Below are 23,932 nucleotides of genomic sequence, written 5' to 3'. Positions count from 1 at the left end.
GTCCTGACTATCCTCCAAGGGACTCCTTCAACAAGCTGATCTCAGAAGCAGCCACCAGGATGATGTTTCATTTAAAAAATTAAGCTATTTGAAAAAAATGTCCTTTACACCACCAGTCCTGATGACCAGAGATGCCTGGCCCTGATCTGTGAGCTCCCTATAGCCTCCTGTCCTGGGAAGGCACACCCAGCTTTGTGAAGTCTGGATCAGAAGGGTACCCTGCAGAAATGAGGGAGCACCAGAAACAGCCTGGATGGCGTCTAGGGCCTGAAGAAGGTCCTACAAGAAGTCTCATAGCTTTAAAGCCTGAGTTTTGGGGGTTTTTTTGTAGTTCTAGACTGCTAATTTCTGTATAAAGAAATGATGCTGCAAACCTCTCCAAGAACTTCATCAACAACAGTCCATAAGCTGGTGAAAGAGGCCAGTGGGACCAGATGCCAAAGGAGCTAGGAAGATTTACACTAACTGAGCATCTGGCTCCCTGTTCACTGGTATCAGAGTGCTTGCAAACATCCTTATTCAAAATCACTAATGTGTTCAGCGATGCTCAGCGCAAACACAGTAGCGTTGCTACTCTAAGGTGTGGTGCCTGGGAACCCAGCTGCTGAATGCTCTAATGCTGCTTTTTCCAGTGGTGTATGCAATGCAAAGAGCAGTGAGAAAATAGGGTGTTGCTGCCCTTCAAATCAAGCAAAGGGAATGATTAAGACATCATCATTTTCTGTTATTGTTCTAGTGGATGGTAGTAATTGCTTCTACACAGGAACGTGGCTATACCTCTATTGTCATCCATCATCTTGCCAAGGCTGTGTATAGTACAGTAGAAACGGTAAACTTTTGATTTGACCTCATTAGCATTCCCAGAATTACAATGTCATACCAATGATAAAGATTGAGATTATCTGCATCTCAGCAAATGGAGAAGAAACAAATCGCACACCATGTAAAAAGCCAACAGCACAACCACGATTCTGCCAAACACTTAAAGGCTCCTCAAATCCACCTGGTTCTTGATTTCACATGTGGGACAGGACACAATTTAGAATTTTGCCTATATGCATCAAACTTGCAGGTGTAGGGGAACGGACCTATGCACTGATGATCTGAGTATCTGAGGATTCGGGGAGAGGGCAGACAGAGGAAGGGAAGATGTTGGAGTAGATGCTCTCTGATACCACCTTCCCTCTGACTTGGCAGTATTATCTGTGCTTCCTCTGACCTCTCCCAGGCAATCAGTGATCTACTAGAAACATGGAGAAATTTGCGTGCAATTTGGGAAATAACACAGGGGCATTTGGCCTTTGCACAAATGCCATGTGCTGCCTGGAAGTTCATAGGATTTCCTTGTGATTCCCAGCATAAATGCACATAAGGAGGGTTCTTGCTCAAAGGTGAGTTGAAGGAAAAGTGGGACCAATTATTTGGCCCTTCTGACAGTCAAATAAGATCACGTCAAATCTGTACTTCTCTGAGGTCAGTCTATAGCAAAATCTATAGTGAAACAGGGAATTTCTCAGTCTCCAGCCAGCAGCTTACCCCCTGCGCTGTGCTCCCTGCTATAGCTGTAATATAATGCCAACACATATTGCAAACCACTCCTTCTCGGTTACTTTAGTCCTTTATGGACCATCCTAGAGGAAATTAACTGAACTTCCCTACAGTGGGAACAAAAGAAGGAAATGAATTTATTATTCCAGTGGTACCCTTGACACGGATATTGAGTAGCTTCATTAAACGTTTTGCAGCCCCAAGTGTCTTTACTAAACCCTCCACAATAAGCACAGAGTCATTTTCCTTATTACAACACAAACATACAGGTCAGGATTCAGAACGCGTTTACATCTGCTTTGTATCTGGATAACTTCCCTCATCTCACTGGGATCTGGGCAGGTGCAAATCAAGGCTGCATCATCCCAGTCCTTCCCTCTCTCTCTAGATTCATTACCTTGCAGTACCACTCTCGGACAAACTCATTTACACAGAGTCAGCATAGCCACAGCCAAATGACTAATACAACCCTTTAACACAAACAACAATAAATCAACGGATTATATTATAATTTATCAGACAAATATTATTTAGCTCTTCCCAAAGCTGTTCTGAACCATCTCCCTTGTCTGGCCATATTCCAGAGGAGCGCTGACACTAGCTACAGCTCAGACCTGCGGAGTAAGTTTACATAAGAAAGAAATGCTGAAAACATCCTGTATTTATGATGGGAGATTTCACAGAGATCAGAGTGAATGACATTCCTGAGAAGACTGTAATGTATCTGAAGCCTTCTCAGTAGCTTTTCCAAAGACCAGTCTAGCAGGGCAAGGTTTCAACAGCCCCTGAAGCTCTACATTCAGCAGCAAGCCTGGGGAACCAGACACATTAACCTTGAGAGATACTACAGCAAACTTTTAACGGCTTAGAAAATGGCAACAGCCTATTCCACCACAATTTCACTTTACAACACAGACTTTTTTTACTTACTTCATTGGTTTGAACAATGCTTGTCCATAGTTCTGGAACGTCATGATCAGCTTCAGCTGGGTGCCTCCTGATTTCATCGCTGTGGGGAAAAAACAAAACCGCTTTAAAATGCTACATGTGGATCTACTTACATTCAGCTTCCTTGAAACAAAATCACATCTCTTTTGCTCTGTATTAGATTCAGCACTGCGGTATCTGAGCACCAAGCAGGGTAATCCTACCTGGACAAGAGATTATTCAGTGGGTGCAGAGCAGAGGAGAGGGCTTTGAGCTGCCGACCAGGACTGAAAATGGATTGTTCTCCCTGACACGTCTTTGTCTTCTTCAGTTGGCCACTATGGGCTCCATAAGCACCCTAACTGAATGGCCTGTATAGGAACAGACCACTGGAGTCGTGTTTTCTCCATATTCAATTGCTTTTGGAGTTCCTTTTAACAAGGGACACACATTGGGAAGGCAGATGGGGTGCTTTCGAAGACAACTGCAGCTGGAATGTACAGTCCAATGCGCAGCAGCCATCTCCTTAATTAAAAGTATGAGCAGGTACTACAGCAATCTCTGATCTCTGCTGCAATTTTAATAATTGTTGCTGAGCAGTAGAGATATGTAAATTCATCTCCTCTATGTACAATGGGTAAGTATCCAAGCCCATCCATTAACTTCAAGGGATCCCAAAGCGGCTCGTAGGCGAGAGCAGAGCTGTGCAGAGCTGGCTCTGCTGGGAGGGCAGGAGAGGGCACGTGCAGGCGGCAGGGACTGCGGTCCATGCCGCACACCGAGGACCATCTTCGCTCAAACATTAAATGCGCTCACTTCCCAGTTGAGAGCCAATGGGAATTTAGGACTGACATTTTTTCATACCAGTCTGAACAATTTGGACAGTATTGTGTTAACAGCCAGATTACAGTGTTTCTAAAGTCAAAGCGAATTTTTTTACATATAAGAATTCATAAAGATGCATTTTACTTGATGATAAGGTTACTTAAGAGAGATAAATATATACGTTGGCAAACCAGCTGCCTTTTTACCTTCTCAATCAAAACTGCTCTGAATAAATGAAATGACCTATACCCTGACTCCTTAATTCACTTCTGTGTTCGGAGAGGCAGGCCATGGCAGTCGTGTCTGTGTGGATGAGTCAGTCCTTTAAAAATGCTTCCTACGAATGATCAGATAATCAATCCCTTTCTTTACAGTTCTGACAAAACCTGTGTCAACTGGAGAACAACATAAATGTCAAGTTACCTTGCTCTGTAAATTTTGGCTTAGAGCTGCCCTTGTTCCACCTATATAGCTTGTACATTTTTTTTCTCTAACCAATGCCATTAGCTGCACATCCTTTTAATTACTCATCTCTGTGCCTTACTACTGATAGGTCATCAGCTCTCTTTCAGCACTTGCAATCTATATTTTTGCAACAAAATGCTATGCAAATCTGGTCAGTGTAATTATACGTCCCCTAGAATAAAATCCCTCTTGCCTTGCTGTTTTGCTGACCCCAGCCTTCTCTTGCATTTCCAGTTTATCCCAAAGGAACAAATAAATAATTAGAAATTAAAGGGCGTTAAATAACTTGCACTGAACAGGTAGAGCAGGAGCACATGGTTTTCACATATTAAACTCCCTCTCTTGTGCAGAACAGTTGATCTGCACCTGAGGGAAGAAGGAGTAGGAGTAGACCTTTTTATACCTACCCCGGAGCCTGCAGGCAATGGGAAGCAGCAATCCTCCAGCCAAAAACCTACATGTGCTGCCCCAGGACCATCACAGCCCAGCTATGCACTCTGGGAACACTCCTGGTTAGCCTGGACAGCAAACAGGCAGCTGGAGCTGCCCTCGCCTTCTGCAGGGACCCACAGCCATGTCCAGGACCAGCCCCCACCACCTTCCCTACCCAGCTGCCGAAGGCATGGGATTTGTCCAGCTCTTTAAGGTATAACCTGTATTTGCATCCCTGTTCACGTGGGCTATCTCCATTTAGGTCAGTAATATCAGCCTCAGCACCAAAGGGCAGAATTGCCTCCCTTCAGTCAGATATAACTCTCCCCACCTCCACTGACCTCAACTTAGCTGCTCACACCAACTGAAGACCAAATGTTTTTTCTCTAAAATCGATGTAATTTTTGCTTCTTCATTCAATTCTGAGGAGCTCAGGGCTTAGAGACTGGCCCCCTCTCCTCCATCAGACATGTATGTCCAAAATATAGCAAAGATCCTGTAAGCCCATCAGAGAAAAGGGAAGGCTAGAGCCTATTTTGAGGTACAGCTGGGAAGCCAAGTGTTTGGGAAATCACAGCGATGCAAAGAAGAAGAAAAAAGGATGTTGCAGCATGCCCTTTTCTAAGCACAAAGTTTCAGATACACTAAGAGGACTGGTTTCTCAGCAAATTGAAGCCACTCGACAGATAATGATTTTGTTAGCAGCTGAACTCAACAATGAGTGTGTCATCACCAAGCAGGGAAATGTATGAAGAAGATTAACAATTCAGAATAATTCTTCCATGAGACACAAAGGCCTGGTTTCCTGTCAGAAGGAATTGAGCTGAAGTAAGACAAAAGCATTTCCCTGGTCTTTTTAGATCCATCTTATTGTATTGCCTTAATTGGTTGCAATAGTAGCCTCGACCGAACACAAGTTTTTGCTGGCATGTTGTCCCCCCACTGCTGCTAGGAGTAAACTTGGGACCTCCCCAAAACAGAGGATGACATTGGTGGGAACAGTATCCCATCGCGCCTTACGGCAGGGCATGCTGGAAGCCGCACGCATCATGGACAACAACCCATGCCAGAGCTCCACGTTGGCTTCTCCCCCCATCATTCAGACTCACGTCCAGATATTCCCACTTTGGCTGCTCGTTCAGTGCCGTGTATGTGCTGGCCAGGCTGGAGGTGATTCAAAGCCACCTTGCAAATCCAGACTAGTTAGAGTCTAATATTGTAATCCCTGCAGAGAGGGAAACACCTGAAATTAGACTGTCCTTTTGAAGTCAACAAAACCCTTCATGCACCTCTAAACTAAGCAGACTTGGGAGCCGTCCAGGGTGCCCAAATCTTGGGGGTGGCAATGCCAGAAAAGAGCAGATCTCATTGGAGATGGTTCACTCAGACCTCTCGGTCAGATTCCTGCCCTTGTCCTAACTCAGCATTACATCTGCCTACTGGCTTCCCTCTCATTTCCTGAGCTGTATTCCTTCAGGAACTTCCTGCTCAGACCTCAGTTAAACATGTCCCTCTGACCATTATGGCCAAGCAGCGAGAGCCCCATCATCTTCCAGGAGCTTATCCCGAACGAACATTGTTTGCTTATCTGGAGGTGCCCTTGTCCCTTCACCTACTGCCCATAGGAACGTTTCGGGAGAATTGATAATACCCAGAAGCAGCATATACAATTTTCCAAGAAATTGGAGGATGCTACACCATTACAGTCTGTCACGTCTACAATCAGCAGGCTTAGCTATTTTTAAGAAGCCCTCGCAACATAAGGCTGTACTGACTCCAAGGGAAACTCTAGTCACACTCTGAATTCACCTTTTTTTTTTAAGGTTTCTGAATATACTGTAACATCACAGGTCACAAACAGCTCTGTAAAAGACTTTATAAACCTGCTAGCTCCCAGCGGGTACCTCAAATCAAGTCTCATACAGCTCCTGGACATACTGGCACAGTGTTCAAAACAAATCCCAATACAATCATTACTTTTTATCTTCAGGCAACTCAAAGCCTCTCTTTTCCCCCCAAAGTAGAAGGAAATGGAAAGCAGTATTAACCTTTCCTGTTAACCCACTGCAAGGGCTTTCGGGTGTGAACAGAAATCTTCCCAAATTTAGGAGGCTTTGCAAAAAATTCCCTGAGATATCTTTTTGCTTGAATGTCTGTGGGATTAGACTCTTGTCCAAAGACTAGTGAAATTGGTGGGATTCCTTCTGTTTCCTCTGATAGACTTTGGATCAAGCCTCCAAAAATCCCCACTCCATTTACATCTATGAGCCTGTTGTCACGGCCACATGCCACGTCTGCTATTTCCCCACCTTGTCCCTTCACCAATACAAGACCTGAATTCCCTTCCCGATCCACAGACACCATCCAATATAAAAGATGCACTACCTATCATCCCTCACTCATCTTTTTATAACTGTATGCTACAGGGTTTCGGGCTAGCATCTGGCACTAACTCCTAGTAGAGACACGATGTTGCCCAAAGGGATTTGACCCAAACGAATTTGGAATTTGAACTGGTCTGGCTTTCCAGCTCCTCCGTTTTGCTGCATGATAGCCCTCAGCCTACTGGCTGGTCTAGACCGTATGGTCTTCTGATGGAGAGCAAGAGTCCCAACAGGACCTCTGAACCTGGCTTTTGGTCAGAATCCAACAAACATTTTAAAATGTATTTAATTATACAATGCTAACACCTGAGAAGTGAGATCCAGTCAAAGCCTGGGATGCAGTTAACATCTGAAACAGAGGACGTTCAGATCCATTTTGGATTCCTATTTATAGATCAAGCTTAAATCTAACATAAACATGTTGATTTGCTTTTACAAGTAATACACTGCCCCAGGCTAAAGACACAGCCCTGTACAAGCTGTAAAGAACATATTTCAAAACAAATTCAAGCCCTCATCATCTCTTAATTTGTTCTTGTTCAGCCAATTCTGCTAACTTGTTTTTAAAGGCCTTTCTCGGTTTAGTCAAGAGAGTAGAAGACTTCTGGAGGGGAAGAGATCTGTGAAATCATTCAGAGGCTCTGTTGTACATTTTAAGTCCCCTCCTTTCATCTGGAATTGTACATTAAATCAATCTGTTGACTCTTGGCAGATTCATTGTTTTCTTATACAATAAATCAATGGTGCTACATTTCATTATATTTTTTACACGTTCTCAACGCCACTTTTTCCCTTCCTTCAGACGAGATTTTTATAATTTCCTTTAGCACCAGAATTTAGGTTCAATATTTAGCATCTTGTCTTTTTCCTTTTTTTTTTCTAACTTGAAGCAGAGTCCACCTTAGCTAATTGCAGCATTTATTCACTGCGTGAGTAATCTTGCGTGCTTGCTTTCTAATTACTGCCTGTACAAACTGAAGGCATCGCAGGTTCAAAAATTAACTCAGTCAGGTAATGTTTCCAAACCTTTCCCACCAGAGAATTTAAATAATCAAAAAATAAAACCCAGCTAAACACAGGAATTACAAAAGCCTGTTTTGCTCACAGGCAATCCCACAGCACAGCTCCTCTGGACAGCAATGCAAGCAAGATCAAGACCACACTGCCTCTACAATGCACCATGCCATATTTGTTGTTAAACTGCTGACAGTGCTGCCACAATTATGCACAGACCTCTTGTAAATATGCAAGAAAACAGCTAACTATGGTTATTTATGCATGCAATAAACAGTTATGAAAGGCAAAGGAAATGTGCAATTGCCTGTGCATGTGCTTCTTCTGAAAACTGGGTTTCAGTGCTCAGTGGAAAAACAATTCTCCCTAGGCTCCTATTTATGGCAGAAGGAAATTTTTTCAGTGAATTAAATCAAATTAAGAGCTATCCCTTTATGCTGAACAAAATGAATAGGAAATATATATATTGATGTGGGGCACAGAATACATCCTCAGCTTGAAAGCTCTGGGCAACCCTGCCCTTTTCAAGGCCAGCTGTAGGTGTCACTGTGGGAGCTGAATGTGATGCTCCTTCCCATCCATGGATTTGTTCCATTTAAACTTTAACATCAAGAAAATGTCACCTTGGTGCTCCCTGCTCTTGGGAATTGCTTCTGTCACCGTTTTCATTTTAAAATAACACTGCACATTACAGAGTCGTGTGAGCGGTTCTGATAGATGGCAGGGGATCAATCTGGTCACCACTCTCCTCTATAAATAATGCAAGCTGAGCATAGAAATTATGGTGCGGCTAAGAAAGTCGTTCAGCTGCAGTTTGGATCTAATTACTGTAGGTATCAAGAACCTGCACAGCAAATCACCTAATTCTATTAGAGCCAAAGCAAATCTGAATAGTGGGAAGAAACTGGATATAGCAGTATCCCATTTCATCTAATGCAGGTAAGATCGTATATTTAATTGTCGCACTTGCAAAAAGAAGCCTAAAGATTGGGCATTATGAAGTTTTCAATTTATTTTATACTTCTAACCTGGCATCTTTGCAGCTGCCTTAAAAAAAAAAAAAAAAGCAAAACAACAAAAATTGACCATAAGGAAAAAAACCAGACAAATTAGAAAATCTGTGGGAATATGCAAAAGAAAGTGACAGCCCTACAAATGTCCTTTGGTCAAATATATTACTCTTTATTAATCAGCTTACATGCTTTTGAATCCCTGCTGCTGCTCTGCAGTAAAGCTGAAAACTGGCAGATATTATTTTAGAACATATATTTTTAAACACCCAAAGAATTTGCAACATAAAATAAGAGATGCTGCACCGTGTAAAAAAAAATTATATTAATAATATGCTCTTTCTTGCTTCATAACCTGACGGAAAGCTCCTGAAACTCCACAGAGGCAGGCAGTGGATGCTACCAGCAAAATTCAGATTCTGGCATCTTTATATTGGCAAAAGTCCCCTTCCGTTTCCATAGGCTTGATTTTAGACTGGGATTTATGTGTAGGAATCATTCCCTGTCAGTTCCCGCAGCGACCGATACCAATACCAAATGTACCTCACGGTTTAGTTTATGGAAATTATACTGAATCATTGACAGAAACCATGGCTCTATGTTTTTGTTGGGGGCACAAGAGGCCCTACCGTGCTCTGAAGAGCCTTGTTCAAACATTAACAGAGAGACAATCCCATAGGAAATTGCTAATAACAATCATAAATCTTCCTCTGTGGGCCTGTGGCCCTTTCCCCCCGTTGATCTGAAAGCTCTATCAAAACCATAATTAATGGAAACCTCACGACACATCTATATGACACATTAGGTGAAATCATGGCTCCAGGGAAGTAAATGGCAAAACTTCCACTTACATCACCAGGGTCAGGATTTCACTCCTATGTTTTATGATAACCAATTTGCTGCTAGGTTAACAGAAGCATAGAGAGGTTAAGCAACACGCCCAGAAGCACAAGTGAAGATCAAACCCGGAAGATCAAGTGAAGAGTGAGTACTAAACTATTATTTCTCATTCCTACCTCCTTTTTTCTCCCACCAGCCTCTACATCCCTACATCAACCCTAACCATCCCACTGCTCTGCAGAAGCAACAGCCTTCTCGGCTCGAACGCTGCTGAGTTTGCTGCAAACGCTGCTCTCCCCCTGCACAGACAACACGGCTGAGCTCTAAGGTGTTGAAGAGGTAAACAGAGATCGATACACGTAGCAGCCATGCAGTACCAAACACCGCTACGGCCAATGCATTTTGTGTAAACCTCAAGAGATGAGCCAGGAGATGGTTTGGTTGAGCATCACCTCTGCACAGAGCTGGGGACAGCCTGGTCACTGCCTGGGGCACTGCTGCTCTCTGCAGGGGACAGGGAAGGGCACCGCCTCCATCTTTCCCTCCTCGATGGATGTGCTCAAAAAGGAACGTTAACACGTGTTATAAAGTGCTGGCTCAACCCCCATTCACACGTGTCACTAATACTCCAGAATCAGTTGGTATGGAGGGGAGAGGTCAGGAAAGGTGAGGGCTATGTCAAGGAGAAAATCACCCAGGCCACGTCCGTACAGCGCCCTCAATACCCTCCAGCGCAGACCAGGGGGGCATGGGCAGAGTCTGCTGCTACCTGCAGTGTCACATCTGAGCTAGAGAAGGGAAAATACATGGCTTGGTTGTCAAACCTGAGCTCCTTAATGAATCACTCCCATCTGGAGTTTTGGGGACAGAAAACCCATCACAGGTTAATAAACGAGCCTGTGTTTGGCGTCTTTCGTGAGCTAGGTGTCTGCTGGACCCTTGAATCCAACATGTGGGATGGCACTTGGGTACTGTGAACTGCTTTATCCAAAATCCTGCCCCAGCGGAGCTCAGAGCAGAGCTGTGAGCTGAGTACAGCCACCGGGCAGCTCGATTCATGGAGGCGAAGCTCTCCTGTGGCGTCCTGCATTTTACACCTACTCCATCCAGACCAGCTAAATCAGCCCACTCTTGATGACCGAGGATCTCCCTGATTCCTGCTCAGCAGCCGCTGTGATTCACACGATGGAAAATGTAAACCTTGGGGCTGCTCGTGCTGTTCTTGCACAGGCCATTTCCTGCTGAAGCCAGGGGAATTTTTGCCTTGCAGGGTTAAAGACCTGCTGACCTCATCCCGCAGTGCCAACACCCCATCGGCACTTTTACAGAGCTCCTGCTATTTCATCCCTCGGAAACGGACTTAGCAACTTTGTGGTCAGTGCAAGTAACTTCATTTTCTGCGCGGCCGATGGAAACCGCTGGCTGTGCTGCAGCTCTCTACCTCTGGAAACCACGGGGTGTGCATTTGTTTAGTATCCCAGGGCTTTCGTTTGGGCTTGTGTTTTTTTTTTCCCTGCGCAGCTACACAGCTAAATTCAAGGAGACACACGTTGTCATTAAACAGCCCTGGAGAAAAGTCCCGAACTGTGTCACCTTGTTTAACCAGAGCCAAAGGTTGACATGGGCACATCCCCATTGTTGATTTACAAGCAGAATAAACAGAGATGAACTCTGCTCAGCGGGAGGCCAGCTCGCCTGGAGCTCCCTGCACGACGCCCGAGGAAGCTGCAGCTCCGCCGAGCCGCAGAGCCCCGCGGCGCCGGATGCTCCCGCAGCCATCGCCGCAGGGCTGCAGGTCAGCCGCCTCGCTCCTTCTTGGGGAAGACGAGCGCTGCCAGCACAGCCTTTTAAATAATAATCAGCTAATAATGCAAATCTAGCTCGTGCAAGATGCTATCTGCCTTTTGCCATCCTTTTTTTAATTATCATATTTATTTTAAATAACCGAATAAGGCACTTTCAGCCTGATTGTGACTAAAAGATCTCTGAAATGAATGGGGTTTGCCTTGCTGGCAGACTTTTCAATTATTCAGGTAATACAGAGTTGGCGATATCTCTTTATGTTTAACAGGGAAAATGAGCGCAGAAGTCGGGAAGCAATGCTGTAGGCACGCCGGAGAGAAGCCATGCAAAATATTCATTAATATTCAAACAGCAATGAGATCCTGAACAATGAGCAAATAATCATAAAAAAATGATATATATCCGAACATACCAACACTGGTTATCTTTTGGGAGACCAGGTCTTGTAGTAAAGCCTCAATTGCAGGATTGTGTCTGGAATACAACTCGTACCGATTAATGCCAATGTGGAATTTTAACCAGTTTGGGTAGGAGTCTATGGAGGTTTCTCCAGTTGGCAAAAATTCTTCATTATCTTCGTTTTGCCTACCACCAAAAAAAAAAGAACAACACAACAAAAACCCAAAAATGAGGAGAAAGAAATAATGTTACAGTTTGTAACAGGCATCAAGAAACAGGGCTTCAGAATGTGACAACTTGGAAAGGCAAAGCACTACAGAGGTGGGAGAAGCCCCCGGTTTGTCCCTGTGCCGGCTGCACGCCAGCAGCCTGCTCCCACCTGGGGCTAAGGGGGAGATGGATTTTCACCACCACTCTTCATGTCTGATTTAAAGCCCATGGAAGTCAGAAGCAAAACTCGAGGTGACATCACTGAGCGTTAGCAGAGGCCCTTATATAGCAGAAATACAGAGCTGCAAGTTTTATATTGTGTTTAGGTTGTATTACTTGCACACATCTTTTACAAGTTTGACCCAAACGACGGCACCTTTATTTAACAGGGACCTGGGTCTGGAAACTGGGAGTGCAGGAACTTGACCTGTTGTAGCAAATGCTCCCACTCTCTCTTCTTCTCTTTTTTAAATACAGAGAATGAGAAGGAACTGGATCACTCTGAACTGGTTGCTAAAGAATAACTCTGGATGGCTTTCCCCCTTCCCTAGCAGTAGGATACTATTACAGAAAAGAATTGTTAAAATGACTTTTAACTCCTGAATTTCATGTTAGTTTTGTGAACTTTGGCTGCAGCCACTAAGGAAAATATGTACAACAGGCAGCTGCATTGTGGACATCAATGATAATTTTGCTCTTCATCTACTGGATACACTATCATGTATCTTCACTCCAGAAGTCCTCTGTGTTTTAGTCATCTCCAGATGTTCATACATTTGTGACTCTTTTTTTTCCTTTTTTTTTTTCCCCTCTCAGAGAAACCAGAACTTTTTCAGGTTATTTCACTTCACAGTCAGTTTTGATTATTAGATGGAAGGGGCCTGGACAATTCACATGCTCGCAGGGTGGAAATCAGAAATATTTATCCTCTCTTTCTAAAGGCTTAGATCATGCTGGCTGCTCTGCGGCTTGACAGAGCTTTTGCACGGTACAATGCAGCTGTTTAAACATTACAATGTCAGTGTGTTTGGAAGAGGGTGCTGTTGTATTAGACAAGCCTTTTGATTTTTCAGTCATTGAAATTTCTCAGCATTTCTTACAAGCCAACAGGGCATACGATTCACAGAGGCAACCAACTGCTTTGAAGGCTGGAGAGCAGCAGAGGTGCTAGGACATTGGGAATTAATTGAGGATGAAGAATGTAGCACAGATCAGATCCCGAAGGCAGAAATACCTGCTAGGATGAATGCCTTTGTGATATCAGACCTTGCTTTTGAGAAAAGTTAATGTATTACTGCCTGTTTCACTGCTTAGCCCCTGCACCTCTGAGTGGGAGACGAGGAAGGTACTGGAGAGGGAGGCTCTTGCGCTTGCCCTCTTGCTTACGCTGTTTTTCCGGTAGCATCTGCCTCTGGCTACAGCTGGAGACGGGATGTGGGGGCATACAGACCCTTTGGCCTCAGTGCTCCAGGCTTCTCGCCCTCCTGTGTTTATTCTGTATTTCATGACATTTTTTTTCGAAGGAACACAACCGGTCAAGCCTGTGTACGATTCCTCTTTTCCCTGGTGACACCGAATCGCTCTGTTTAACCCTCTGCCTACTCCAAACCAGCCATTACATCAATCCTCCTGAACGCCCGGCTAAAAACCTACATTATAAAACGGAAGGCAGCGACCCAGGGAAGCGCCGTGCCACGTTTCCACACCGATCGCCCAGCACCCCGCCGGGCCTCCGCCCGCCCCGGGGCACCCCGCACGCCTGGTGCCGAGCCCCGCCGCCCCGAGCCGGGCCGGGCCGGGCCGGGTCCCGGTTCCCCCCCCCCCGGTACTCACCACTCGGGCTGCTCGGCCGCCCGGGGATTGAACCTGATGTCGCTGTTGACATTGAAGAGGAGGTCGCCGTCGGCGAGCGGGGGCAGGGCGGCGCGGTAGAGCGGGTGCTGGAAGAGGGCGGCCAGCGGGGCGGCGGCGGCGGGAGGCGGCGGGCGCGGCGCCCCGGGGGCGATCAGCCGCCGCGTCCGCGCCGCCGCCGCCCCCCCGCCGCCCGCACCGCCGCCGCCGCCGCCGCCGCCGCCCGCCGCCCGCTCCGCCGCTTCCCGCGACTGCGAGGAGAGGTTGGAGCCCGGCTCGGCGCTGAAGTCCTGCAGGATCCGCAGCGTGTGCTTGCTGGGCCAGCGCGGGGCGGCGCGGGGCGGCGCGGCGGCGGGCGGCGGGCAGGAGCAGCCGGGGCGGCCCTCGGTCCCCCGCCGCTCCAGCCGCGGCAGCAGGTCGATCATGATGTGCATGGTGCAGGCGACGAGGAACACCATGAGGATCAGCACCCGGAACTTGCGGACCAGGAGCATTTTCATGGCCGGGGCGGCTAATAAATTACCGGGGGAGGGGGAGGGAGGGGAGGCGGCGGGGTCGGTCGGGAGCGCTTTCGCGGAAAAAGCCCGGGCGGGCGTGGGTCTTCCAGCCCCCCCCCGGGGCTTTGGCTTTCTCCTTTCGGATCGGGAAGCGAGCGATCAAGTCAATAAAGTTATCTCCATAGGCGCCGAGAAATAAACAGGCTAATAACAATAGGTCCTCATTTCTCAGTATCATCAAGAACTTAGGAGGGGGAGAGGAAAAAAAAACATTAAAGGAAAAAAAATTTTAAAAGGACCACCGGACCGAGCCTTTAAAATCGATAGGAAAACAATGCCAGCGGCATTGATACATATAAAGCCATCTGTTCACGATTTCTCTCTCTTTTTATTACAGGGATCACAACAAATAGGGAAAACTGGTTCTTGAAGAGAAACCGGCATCAGACACTAGCTCTGATTAAATAAAATTAAAAAAAAAAAAAAAAGACGGGGAGGAGGAGAGGGGAAGAATAATATTAATAAAACCTGTATGGAAAGGCGACAGAAGAAAAAAAATCATCCATAATATTTGGCTGTGCTGGAAACGCTGACTGCCTTCCTTTGAATTTGACCAGTGATGCAGCAGAAGCGCTCTCCCGCTCGCTCTCGCTCCCTCTCTTCTCTGAGACTGTTTAAGAACATTGGCTGGAAAATAATTTTCTTAGAGCGGTTCCAGTTTCTTCATCCATCGCGTCCAGTGCTTGGGAGAGATTAATATGTTCAACTGAGATCAAGTCTGGGTGGCTGCTGTATCCGAGCTGAGCTTTTGCTTTGGCTTGGGTTGGTTTTTTTTGGCTGCAAAACTGTCTGATGGCACAACTGCAACATAAAGGTTAAATATGGCACAGAAAAAAAAATGGGGGGGGGGGGAGGATTAGAGGAAAGAAACTAACATAAATCAGTAGAGGTTCTTTTTAGCAAAGAGGTCCCGTCTTTGATCTCTGCTGAGTCTTACAGATCTGCCTTTTAGAGAGGGAGAGAAAGGAAAAGAGAAGGGGGGAGAGAAGGAAAAAGGGGGGAGAGATCTTTGGCAGGTGCAGAGTGAAAACCTCTTTCAGCTACACTGAATTCTGGAGACTGGTTGAACTAGTAGCTCTGCAGCTCCAGCTTTCAGTGGGTGTGTTAAATATTATGAGCGAGCCATGATTCCTGCCTTCCTCACGTCATAGTTAGGAGATTGGCTAAATAAACGCTACAGTGATAGTAACAGGAAAACCTCAACCAAAAGCTTTTTTTTTTTTCTCTCCTCTCCTCCCTCCTTCCCACCCCCCTTTTCATTCTACTGCAGCTCCAACTGGGGCAAGGAGAGGGCGTCTGTTCCACAAAGGTTTGCAAAATAAAAAAAAAAAAAAAAAAAAAAGTGGCAGCAGAGAGAGGAATCTGCGCTAATAGCATTGCGAAGTGTAAGCGCGGTCTGTGTGCCCAGGCTGGGAGCAGCGATTCTGCTCTGTCATTGTCAGGGCCGGAGAGCGGCCGGCCGCCCGCTCCCCCTCACACCCAGCCCCTCGCTGGAGCGAGGTCAACATGGAAAGCTGTGTGCTCCGCTTCCTCCGGAGGAACAGCCTTTATTTTTAATCTGAGATCCTGTGGGCTGTGATAATCCGTGAACATGCTGCAGGGTAATCTGCCCTCTCCCCTGCTGCCATTAGCTGTGCAGTCGGCTCCATGGCTGGGTGGCCTAATGGCTAATGGAACTGGTGGTCCCGGGGCCAGGGCAGCCTCCGGAGCCCAGCGAGTGCCGTTGTGGTTGTCTAAGGTTGAGGGCAGTCTGGAGGAAGGGACAAGCCACTCCAATGGTCTTCAGGTGCTCAGGCAGGGATGCTCTGGGCTGCTGTTTTTGTCTTTGGGCGGGAGGGTCCCCTGAATTTTATGGTCCTTAGCAGGGCTCAAAGAGTCACCGAGTGGGGCTGCAGTAGGAATGAGAAAGGTAATGTGCTTCTGCCTACCCACCACCACCTTTCCACAGAATCATCTCAACGCTGATCGTGCTGCCCCATTTTTCCCTGGATTAAGCAACATTAAAGTATTTCTTTCCCCAAAAAAGTATTTCCCCCCCGCCAGGCTCCGTCCAGCACTGTTCCCTCACTGGGCGCTTCTGCAGAGCCTTGTGCTCTGCGCTCCCCTGAAGCACATCCACGCACTGTTACAGTGTCACCGTGTTTTGCACAAGGGAAGTCACTGCTTTTCCAATGGGAAAAAAAAGGTTGATGAAAAAAAAGAGCTGACAGGGCCATGATCCTATGGACTGCTCTGTACCTTTATGGAGGAACAAGACTTGCTGTCCTACGGGGACCTCTTAGTACCAGAGGTACAGCTCACTGTAGATGCAGCACTTTGACTTCCATGGAAGCCATTATGTCACCCTGGATCCTTCAAGTACCCATGTACTTAATCATAGCAAAACATTTTGCTATGGAGCCAGAAGCAAGGCTTTCCACCTTTTCCCACTTTTTCACCAAGATCAGCTCAATCAAAGGGCACCTGGTCAGTTGACTATGAGGACAGTAACACTGGTTCCTTTTATGCCATTGCCTCCCACCACTGCTCAATAGCAAGTCTGTACGGTTCGGTTTGGGAAATTGAGTTCAGTTTGTAAGTTAACGACCTCTCTATGCAATGAGCTAAAGTTCAGCTTATTTTAATCTAGTTTAGCAAGTTGGCATTTTAGGTCCATCAGGAAGAACCTTGCAGTTTTGGTTCAACTGGGGAACCCACCGCTGCTGGAAGGGGCTATGATATGTGATGGGGGTGCAGCATGAATGGCATGTGGAAGACTATCTCTTTGGTTTTGGGGTTATTTTTGCCTGCCTGTGGCTGCAGCCTTTCTCCTGCTGAGCTTCTGGTGCTGTCTCTTAGGGAAGTCAGCTGAGCTGGATTAGCAATCAAGGCCAAGGAGACAAAAGGAGGCAGGTGGAAGCTAGAGCCTGTGCCTCAGGGAGTGGAGGGATGGAGGAGAGTGGCCAAAGCCGGTGCTCCAGGAGGGGTGAGTGCAGGGTACATGGTTCCCTGTGTATCGCTTGTATTCCCTTTGCTGTGGCTTTTTTAAGGGGTTCTGGGTGAGCTGCTTATAGCACTCCATGGAAGCATAGATAATATGACACATTATCTGCTTTAGCATGGCACAATAGGGTTTGTAGGTTACATGGATTTTTTTTCTTAGTGTTAGACCTACTAAAGATGAAGGCTGTGGTATTAGATGGGGGTGAGCCTTAACAGGTATGATGAAGAGAAAGTTGCAAATTACTTAACTGAGTTCTTTAAGTAAAGTTGTTTGCGTACATCTATTACTTTGCAGTAACAGAACATTGTATCAAACATGTTGTAACTCCACATGCAAGTGTTATATAATGAAAGTGAGATTAGCTTTGAAATATAATATAAGCAACTAAATGTAATTAATTACATGGTTTTCAAAAGGTGAAATAGCAGTTGTGAACAAGTAACTGATTCCTTGAAACTACATTTTTTTGTTCTCATCAGTATGACCTTTGGTGCATATTTGCTATCCAGTTAAATATGGTTTTGTCTAAATTGTGTCTGCCTGTGAACTGAATCTCCCTAACTCTCTTCCATGAGCTTTTGTTCCTCTTCCTTTTGAACATTTAAGTTTTATCTGAAGATGAGAGACTGGTGGATGTACACTATTCCCTTCTGTAACTGGCCTCTGTGGACAAGTTTTGCCAGGACCAAAGTTTCCTAGAGATGCAAATAAAGGAGAGCTGTCTTATCTCTCTGCATTTCTTCCCTCACCTTCCTTCTTTTTTTGTGGGATTCAAAAGAACCAAGTCTTACTTTTGCAGGATTATACTTGCTGCTTTTGGAGGGAGCTTTTCTCTAGTGTAAATAGCACCCATATGCTAGTGAAGTCAAAATGTTGAAACAGCAAGTGTCACCAGCTGGAGAATCTCCTGTGATGATCTGCCATGGAGTTATGGCTCTATTGGCCTGCAGCTAATGGCTTTGAGGTGCCCATCAAGGGCAAGGTCCACCTCAGTTTGCTAAATAAGCAGTAACACCTGCTTTTAGCAAGTCTGATTAAAAAAAAGACCCATGGGGTCTTTCTATGCACTGTTCTCAAATACCCCTCATTCTCTGGTGATTTAGGCTGTGGGCAGCAAAAGAGGGCAACTCCTGCTGTGATCCTCCCTTGTACCTCCTGTGGGTCACTTGGGCTGGTGCCATTCTTGCATGGACAAGAGGATGTCTCTCGGCTCTGGTCCCAGCCTCCTCAGAGTCTTGGGAAATACTTTACAAACTGGCTAATTTGGGCTGCCTTCCGTGTGAAGTTCTCTGTTCCTGTTGACAGTCTGCAGGTATATTTTTTTCCTTAAATTACCTGATATCTTTCAGGCTTCAGTCTTTCCCAGCAGGGATGAGCAGATGCTGTACCTGAATCAGGTTTTTCTTTTGTCTTCTTATTCCATGCAATAAAGCAAGCTTTAAAGGAAAATAACATCAGATAATTCTTTGTTTCTCAACTTCAGTATCTACAAACGCCTTTACCCATCGATGTGGTCATCTGTGAAATAAGACACACTGGCTAGTTGGCAAGCACTAGCAGAGAGCGAGCTTGTGGCTTTGCTTTGGACTAAAGGGCAATGTGTAATCCTCTGTTTCCCGAGCCTTTCTTTCTCCATCCTGGAGATTGACTGTTAAAGATCAGCACCAGTCGTATATTGCAGCCCCTCTGTGCCTCTAAACTGTGCTGATTGATAAAGCAAGAGAATGAAGCCAAGACACATCTAGCTTTTCCCTCTCCTGTATGGGCTCCATCTCTAGCACATCTCAACACAAGGAGGATACCAGCCTCCCTGCTTTCCCATTGATCTTTCCCATGAATAGGTGCAAGAATACAACCCTGCTCTTGCTTTGGAGCCACTGTGCCTTGGGTGTGAGTGAAGGGGCTCTTCCCACCTCTCTAATCATCTGTTTGGGAACACAGAGTAAGTGACAATCTCATGTTTGCATTCCTCGTGGGACTGGCAGAGAGCCTGGTGTTTGGGCCAGGCTGAAGATGGGAACCTGAATATCTGCTGGGTTGGGAGGGCTGAGGTGGCTTGTGGTCAGGAAGCCACAGATTGTAGATGCGTGAAGCCACCAAGATAAGTCAGGAGCAGGGCTGCAGGTCAGGATAGCCTGGAAATTGGGCAGCAAGGACAAGATAAGGAGCAGGCAGGGCAGGCAGGCTCAGGAACCAGGCCTAAGGGCTACCAAGGCTGGTGCAGCTTCCCAGGACAATCTCATTGCTGACTGTGGGCAAGCATGAGCTTGGTGCAGGAGAGCTTTTGTGCTGGGATCTGGGGTGTGTGTGACCCACCCTCAGTAATGAATGGTTCCCTTTTCCTGCTGCAAGGGAAGAAATGGGGATTTGTGTCCAGCCAGCTGGATTTCAGCTCCACCTCCCTGTCTATGTACCCTGATGCCCTGGCCCCTTCACTTTCAGTGCAAGGGCAGCACTGGAGGTTACCTCCCCCTGGTTTCAAACTTTTGCCTTCAAGACTTGGAGTTAATGGGAGAACAAAAATTATTGGTAACTGCTGACTGTTGTTCAACCTTTTCTTCAAACAAGCTTTTAACCACAGCACTTGTGTGCATAGAGCCATAGGGTCTTTGTAGTAATGCCCGATTTGGGTAGTTTCAGAAGTTAGTTGTTTATTATTCTACTTTCCAAGGTCTTGGGCTCAGTAAGAAAAATGTAAATATTTCTCCTTATCTAAACTCTATGCCTTCATATGGAATTCCAGTATGTGGCAAACAGCTTTTCATTTCTGCTGTGCTGTGTGTTGGACCAGCATTACCCCTATAATTGCTAGCATTATGTAAACAAGGAAATAATAAGTTCTTAATGGAATATTATGACATTAATAAGTTATTGCATACAGCTCATTTCAATAATTTCAGTGAAATCAAGTCCCTTACATCAACTCTTTATTTTCTTTTTTGGCCATTGAATTAAAATATCTTTCCTCTTTTTTCTTGGAAGTATTTGAATGTAATTGGAAATTTCACATTGAATTACTACAATCACAAGGCAAGATTGCTTTGGATCTAACAGGCTTTTTAATTTGATATTACAAGCTAACACTAAGCAATTTTTTGCATGTTCTACCTTTGCTTTTATTTAATAATACAATCAAGAATTTAGGAGTGGTTATTGTCGTATATCCTGGCATTTCTTCATTGTTTTGTGCATGAATTAATAGCTTATCTGCTGGTGAAATCTGTGTAGATGTTTATTTTCCCCATTTTTGTCTGCTTGCCTCACTGAGCAGTGACAATGGTCAGTGTATGTGATAATGTATTCAGGTAAAAAAATGAAGCATGGTTTTGGGTGAGTAAACATATCCAGCTATTATTTTCCGTTATAACGGTTTACAGCCTTCTTATGTAAAGCCTGAATGCAGCAGGGCAAACTAAGTCGGGCCTGATTGCACATTTTCAATCAACGTAATATTTTTATTGTTACTTCTAATGGAAAAATGGATTTTCCTTTCTGAAAACATCTATCTCTGATGCTGGAAGTCCTGAGGGCATCACTGGCCTTGCCTGGCCCCTGCGGAAATGCTGCCTAGGGTGCTCTTTCTGCTCTCCCTCTCTTTCCTCCTTCTGAAGATTCATGTGCTGACCCAATTTATTGGTGCTTTGCCTTATAAACACAGAACACACTGGCAATCTAATGGGTATTGTGGGATTAACCTCCCATGCTGTGAAAATCACCTTTATTGCTAAGGAATATGCTTGATACTGAAGAGAAGGCAATTCCATAAGCTTGATTTTGTAGTCAGTATGAAGGATCAGTGATACCTGTTTGAAGTGGTGTGCTAATATATTTAAAAAAAAAAAGCGAACTAATGTTGTCTAAGTTGCCTTCCAGCCCAGGATTTTGTTAGCTATGTGATATTTTTTGAACAAATCTTGACCAAATCTCCTCCCCCAAATCAAACAGGCAGTGTGGCCAGCCATTCCTTCCTGTAATGGTTTTGCTAAGGTTGACTGGAGGGGCATTGAGCTGCAAGCTTGAGCTAAATAGTGATGAAAGGAGGGACATGTGATTAGCTTCCCCGGTTACCAGCAGAGCTGGCTGGTACTGTCAGATCATCAGAGCTGGGCAAAGGGTAGCTCAGCCTGGAAATGCATCACCAGTCTCAACTGATTTCAGAAAGCCAAAGCTTCCAGCTTCAGCCTTTTGCCTTGGGTGTTCCCATACTTTAATTTGGGATACAATATTCTGAATGATCCAAAAAACCCAGGGACTGCTTGATAAACCTGCTGAAAGCAGAGAACTCATTATTATATTAAGGCACTGAAACAGAAGGCTTTTCCCTGGCTGTTTATTGCTCCTCAGCTGTTGCTGCTGCAGATCAAAGATTAGCTCCTCAGCTGGTATCAGCTGCCCCTGATTTTGATGAAATGCCATCTAATTATATCAGCTGAGGATCTAGTCCACAATGCTTAATTCTTCCATTGGCTGGAACAAAGAGCTGCCTGGCAATGCAAGAACAAACCCTGTTATTGTTGTTGCTAGAGCAATGTGATTGGCCTGTGGAGGGATCACGTTTGCTCTAGTCATTCAAGCGGAGTAGTAATCTTGCGTATAACTACATTACAGAGGGGCTGAAAAATTACCTTAAGTGGTAGGATGTCATAAAGAAAATTAGCTGTTAGGAGGTTCTTATCTAAAAATAATTACTTAAACTAAGTCAAAACAAATTATCTTGATGTGCATGACATAAGGGCATGCACTACTTGAGTTATCATAATTCCATCTTCCTATAACAACTGATTCCTTTAAAAAGAATTGTGATCAAATAACCTGTATTCCTTGTGGACTTTCTGAGTGCATGAATCTTTTTAAAGTGTATAAAACATGGCTTGCTAAATTACACATAAAGTCATTTTGCAGATTCACTGAAATTGATGGAGCTACATGATTTATGCCTGGAGAAAATCTGTCCCGATGCTAAACAAGGTGTAGTTACACATGCACACAGGAAGGTTCTGCGTGCTGCAGTGTGCAGTCGCACACAGACCCATCTGAGTGCATACAAAGGCATGAATGCATGCACACATGAACAGTTTAATTGTATACTGAAGAAGCTCTTCTGGGAATTCTTTTTTTGTTGCTGTCTAATTTTGATTTGTATGGATGTTTTGACTTGAGCTTTTTTCCCTCTTGGCTGGCTGAATTTTCAATCAGATAATTTTAAAAAACCTGAGGAAGTAAGAGAGCAAACCACAAAGACATTTTAAGCATGCCACAGCCTGAAATAGAAATTAAAATACTAATAAAAAACCCTCATGGGAGAGTCTTACAACTAGGCAGTGTAACCTAACAGGCTGCAAATTACTCTGCCCCCAGGAGACACCAGGACTCTCCCCAGCTTGGATGCTCCCTGGCTATGTGATGCTGGAAAGTTGCTTCGGTTCTGTTTCCTCATCTGATAAGAAGGATACCCTAGAGCATTTTGAGATCTATTAATAAAAGCCACTACAGGAGAGAGACAATGATGATATTTTAGATCTCATTTCTTTGGAGGATAATTCATACTCCTGACTTTAACCCCACAAGAAACTCAAACTCTTAAGAATATTCTGTACAGGAAGGTCTGAAACACTGGGACTTCGGGTGAGTCCTTGAGTCAGGAAACTTGAACTTAGTAGTGTCCTTACGTATATAAGCAATCGTGTGTCCCTAAGGACAGCGTGATGTGACTGGAAGTGCAAAGCACAGTGAGTCTTTCGAATGAGAGAGGGGCTTGTGAGAACCCCCTTGCACCTCCTCTTTTTCTGGGTCCCCTCTGTTTTTCTGCTCTCCCGTGTTTTTCTTGCATCCTGTCCTTAAAGTGTTTTCCTGAACACTGTTCAGACACAACCACAGATCCAATTCTGGTGATTTGATATTAAAGACACTGAAAACTTTGACCATAGAGGATTCCCATGCAGTAGTTGTCACTTAAAAAAAGAAACAAACACGACAAACCTTTTTTCCCAATAGTTGATGATATTTTTGTTGTCTAATCAAGCCTTGCCATAAAACTCCCCGCAAGCTTAGAGAAAGGCATGCAAAAGGCAGCTGCTTGCAAAGGGGGCTTGAGTTTCCAGCAGCCCTTTTTCTTTCCCACCTTATGAATTGTTGCTTAGTAGGTCACAATGAAAACATAATTTTGTAAAATTTTAAAAATGTACCCTCTCTGTGTTCCTAGTCCCTAACAATATGTAGTTTTTAAAATTTATTAGCTTGGTGTGAGATTCCTTTCCAATGAATTGCCACTTGCCCTGTGGCTCGGGCCTCTCCTTGCCCCACTCTGCCGGGGCGTCCCAGAGCTGCTGTAACCCCGCCGCGGCAGCAGCTCTAATCCCGGCCTGCGCAGCTCCTGCTACACACCCGCGAGCTCTGAATTAAACCGTTCTAGCCTGAGCTAAGGCAGGCCCAGGGCTGGCTTGGCCTTTCCCTTGATGAAGATGTGGGGAGTCCACTGTCGGCTTGCTAAAGGAGGTGGGGAGGGTCCCTGGTGTCTCTCTCCCTGCCTTCCCGTTAGCAGGATGGGGTTTCCATGAACCATTTTGTCAGTGATTTCCACTCTTTTGGTCCTAAATTTGTCTCTCTTTCCCTGAGGGTTTTTTCACACTGTCTCACTTTGTGGGGTTGTTCTATTGATATGTTGCAATAGTAAACTCTAGTGAT

At 45.2% G+C, this 23,932-nt stretch overlaps 1 protein-coding gene across 1 annotated transcript in view; it reads right to left on the bottom strand.

Annotated features, from left to right (window-relative positions):
• The window catches only part of FAM20C (FAM20C golgi associated secretory pathway kinase), a 60,083-nt gene extending 45,834 nt beyond the window's left edge, over positions 1 to 14,249 (bottom strand). Inside the window, exons 1-3 of the mRNA XM_075165247.1 lie at positions 13,691 to 14,249; positions 11,661 to 11,833; positions 2,479 to 2,557 (exon numbers count right to left, since the gene is read on the bottom strand). Of these exons, the coding sequence (XP_075021348.1) occupies positions 2,479 to 2,557; positions 11,661 to 11,833; positions 13,691 to 14,208 (770 nt within the window). The 5' untranslated portion in view covers positions 14,209 to 14,249. The remainder of the gene's footprint in view (positions 1 to 2,478; positions 2,558 to 11,660; positions 11,834 to 13,690) is intronic.
• Positions 14,250 to 23,932: the final 9,683 nt, after the last annotated feature.

Source organism: Calonectris borealis, chromosome 16, assembly GCF_964195595.1.
Source record: "Calonectris borealis chromosome 16, bCalBor7.hap1.2, whole genome shotgun sequence".
Lineage (NCBI taxonomy): Eukaryota > Metazoa > Chordata > Aves > Procellariiformes > Procellariidae > Calonectris > Calonectris borealis.
Note: the sequence above shows the minus strand (reverse complement) of the source record. Positions and strands in the feature narration are given on the sequence as shown.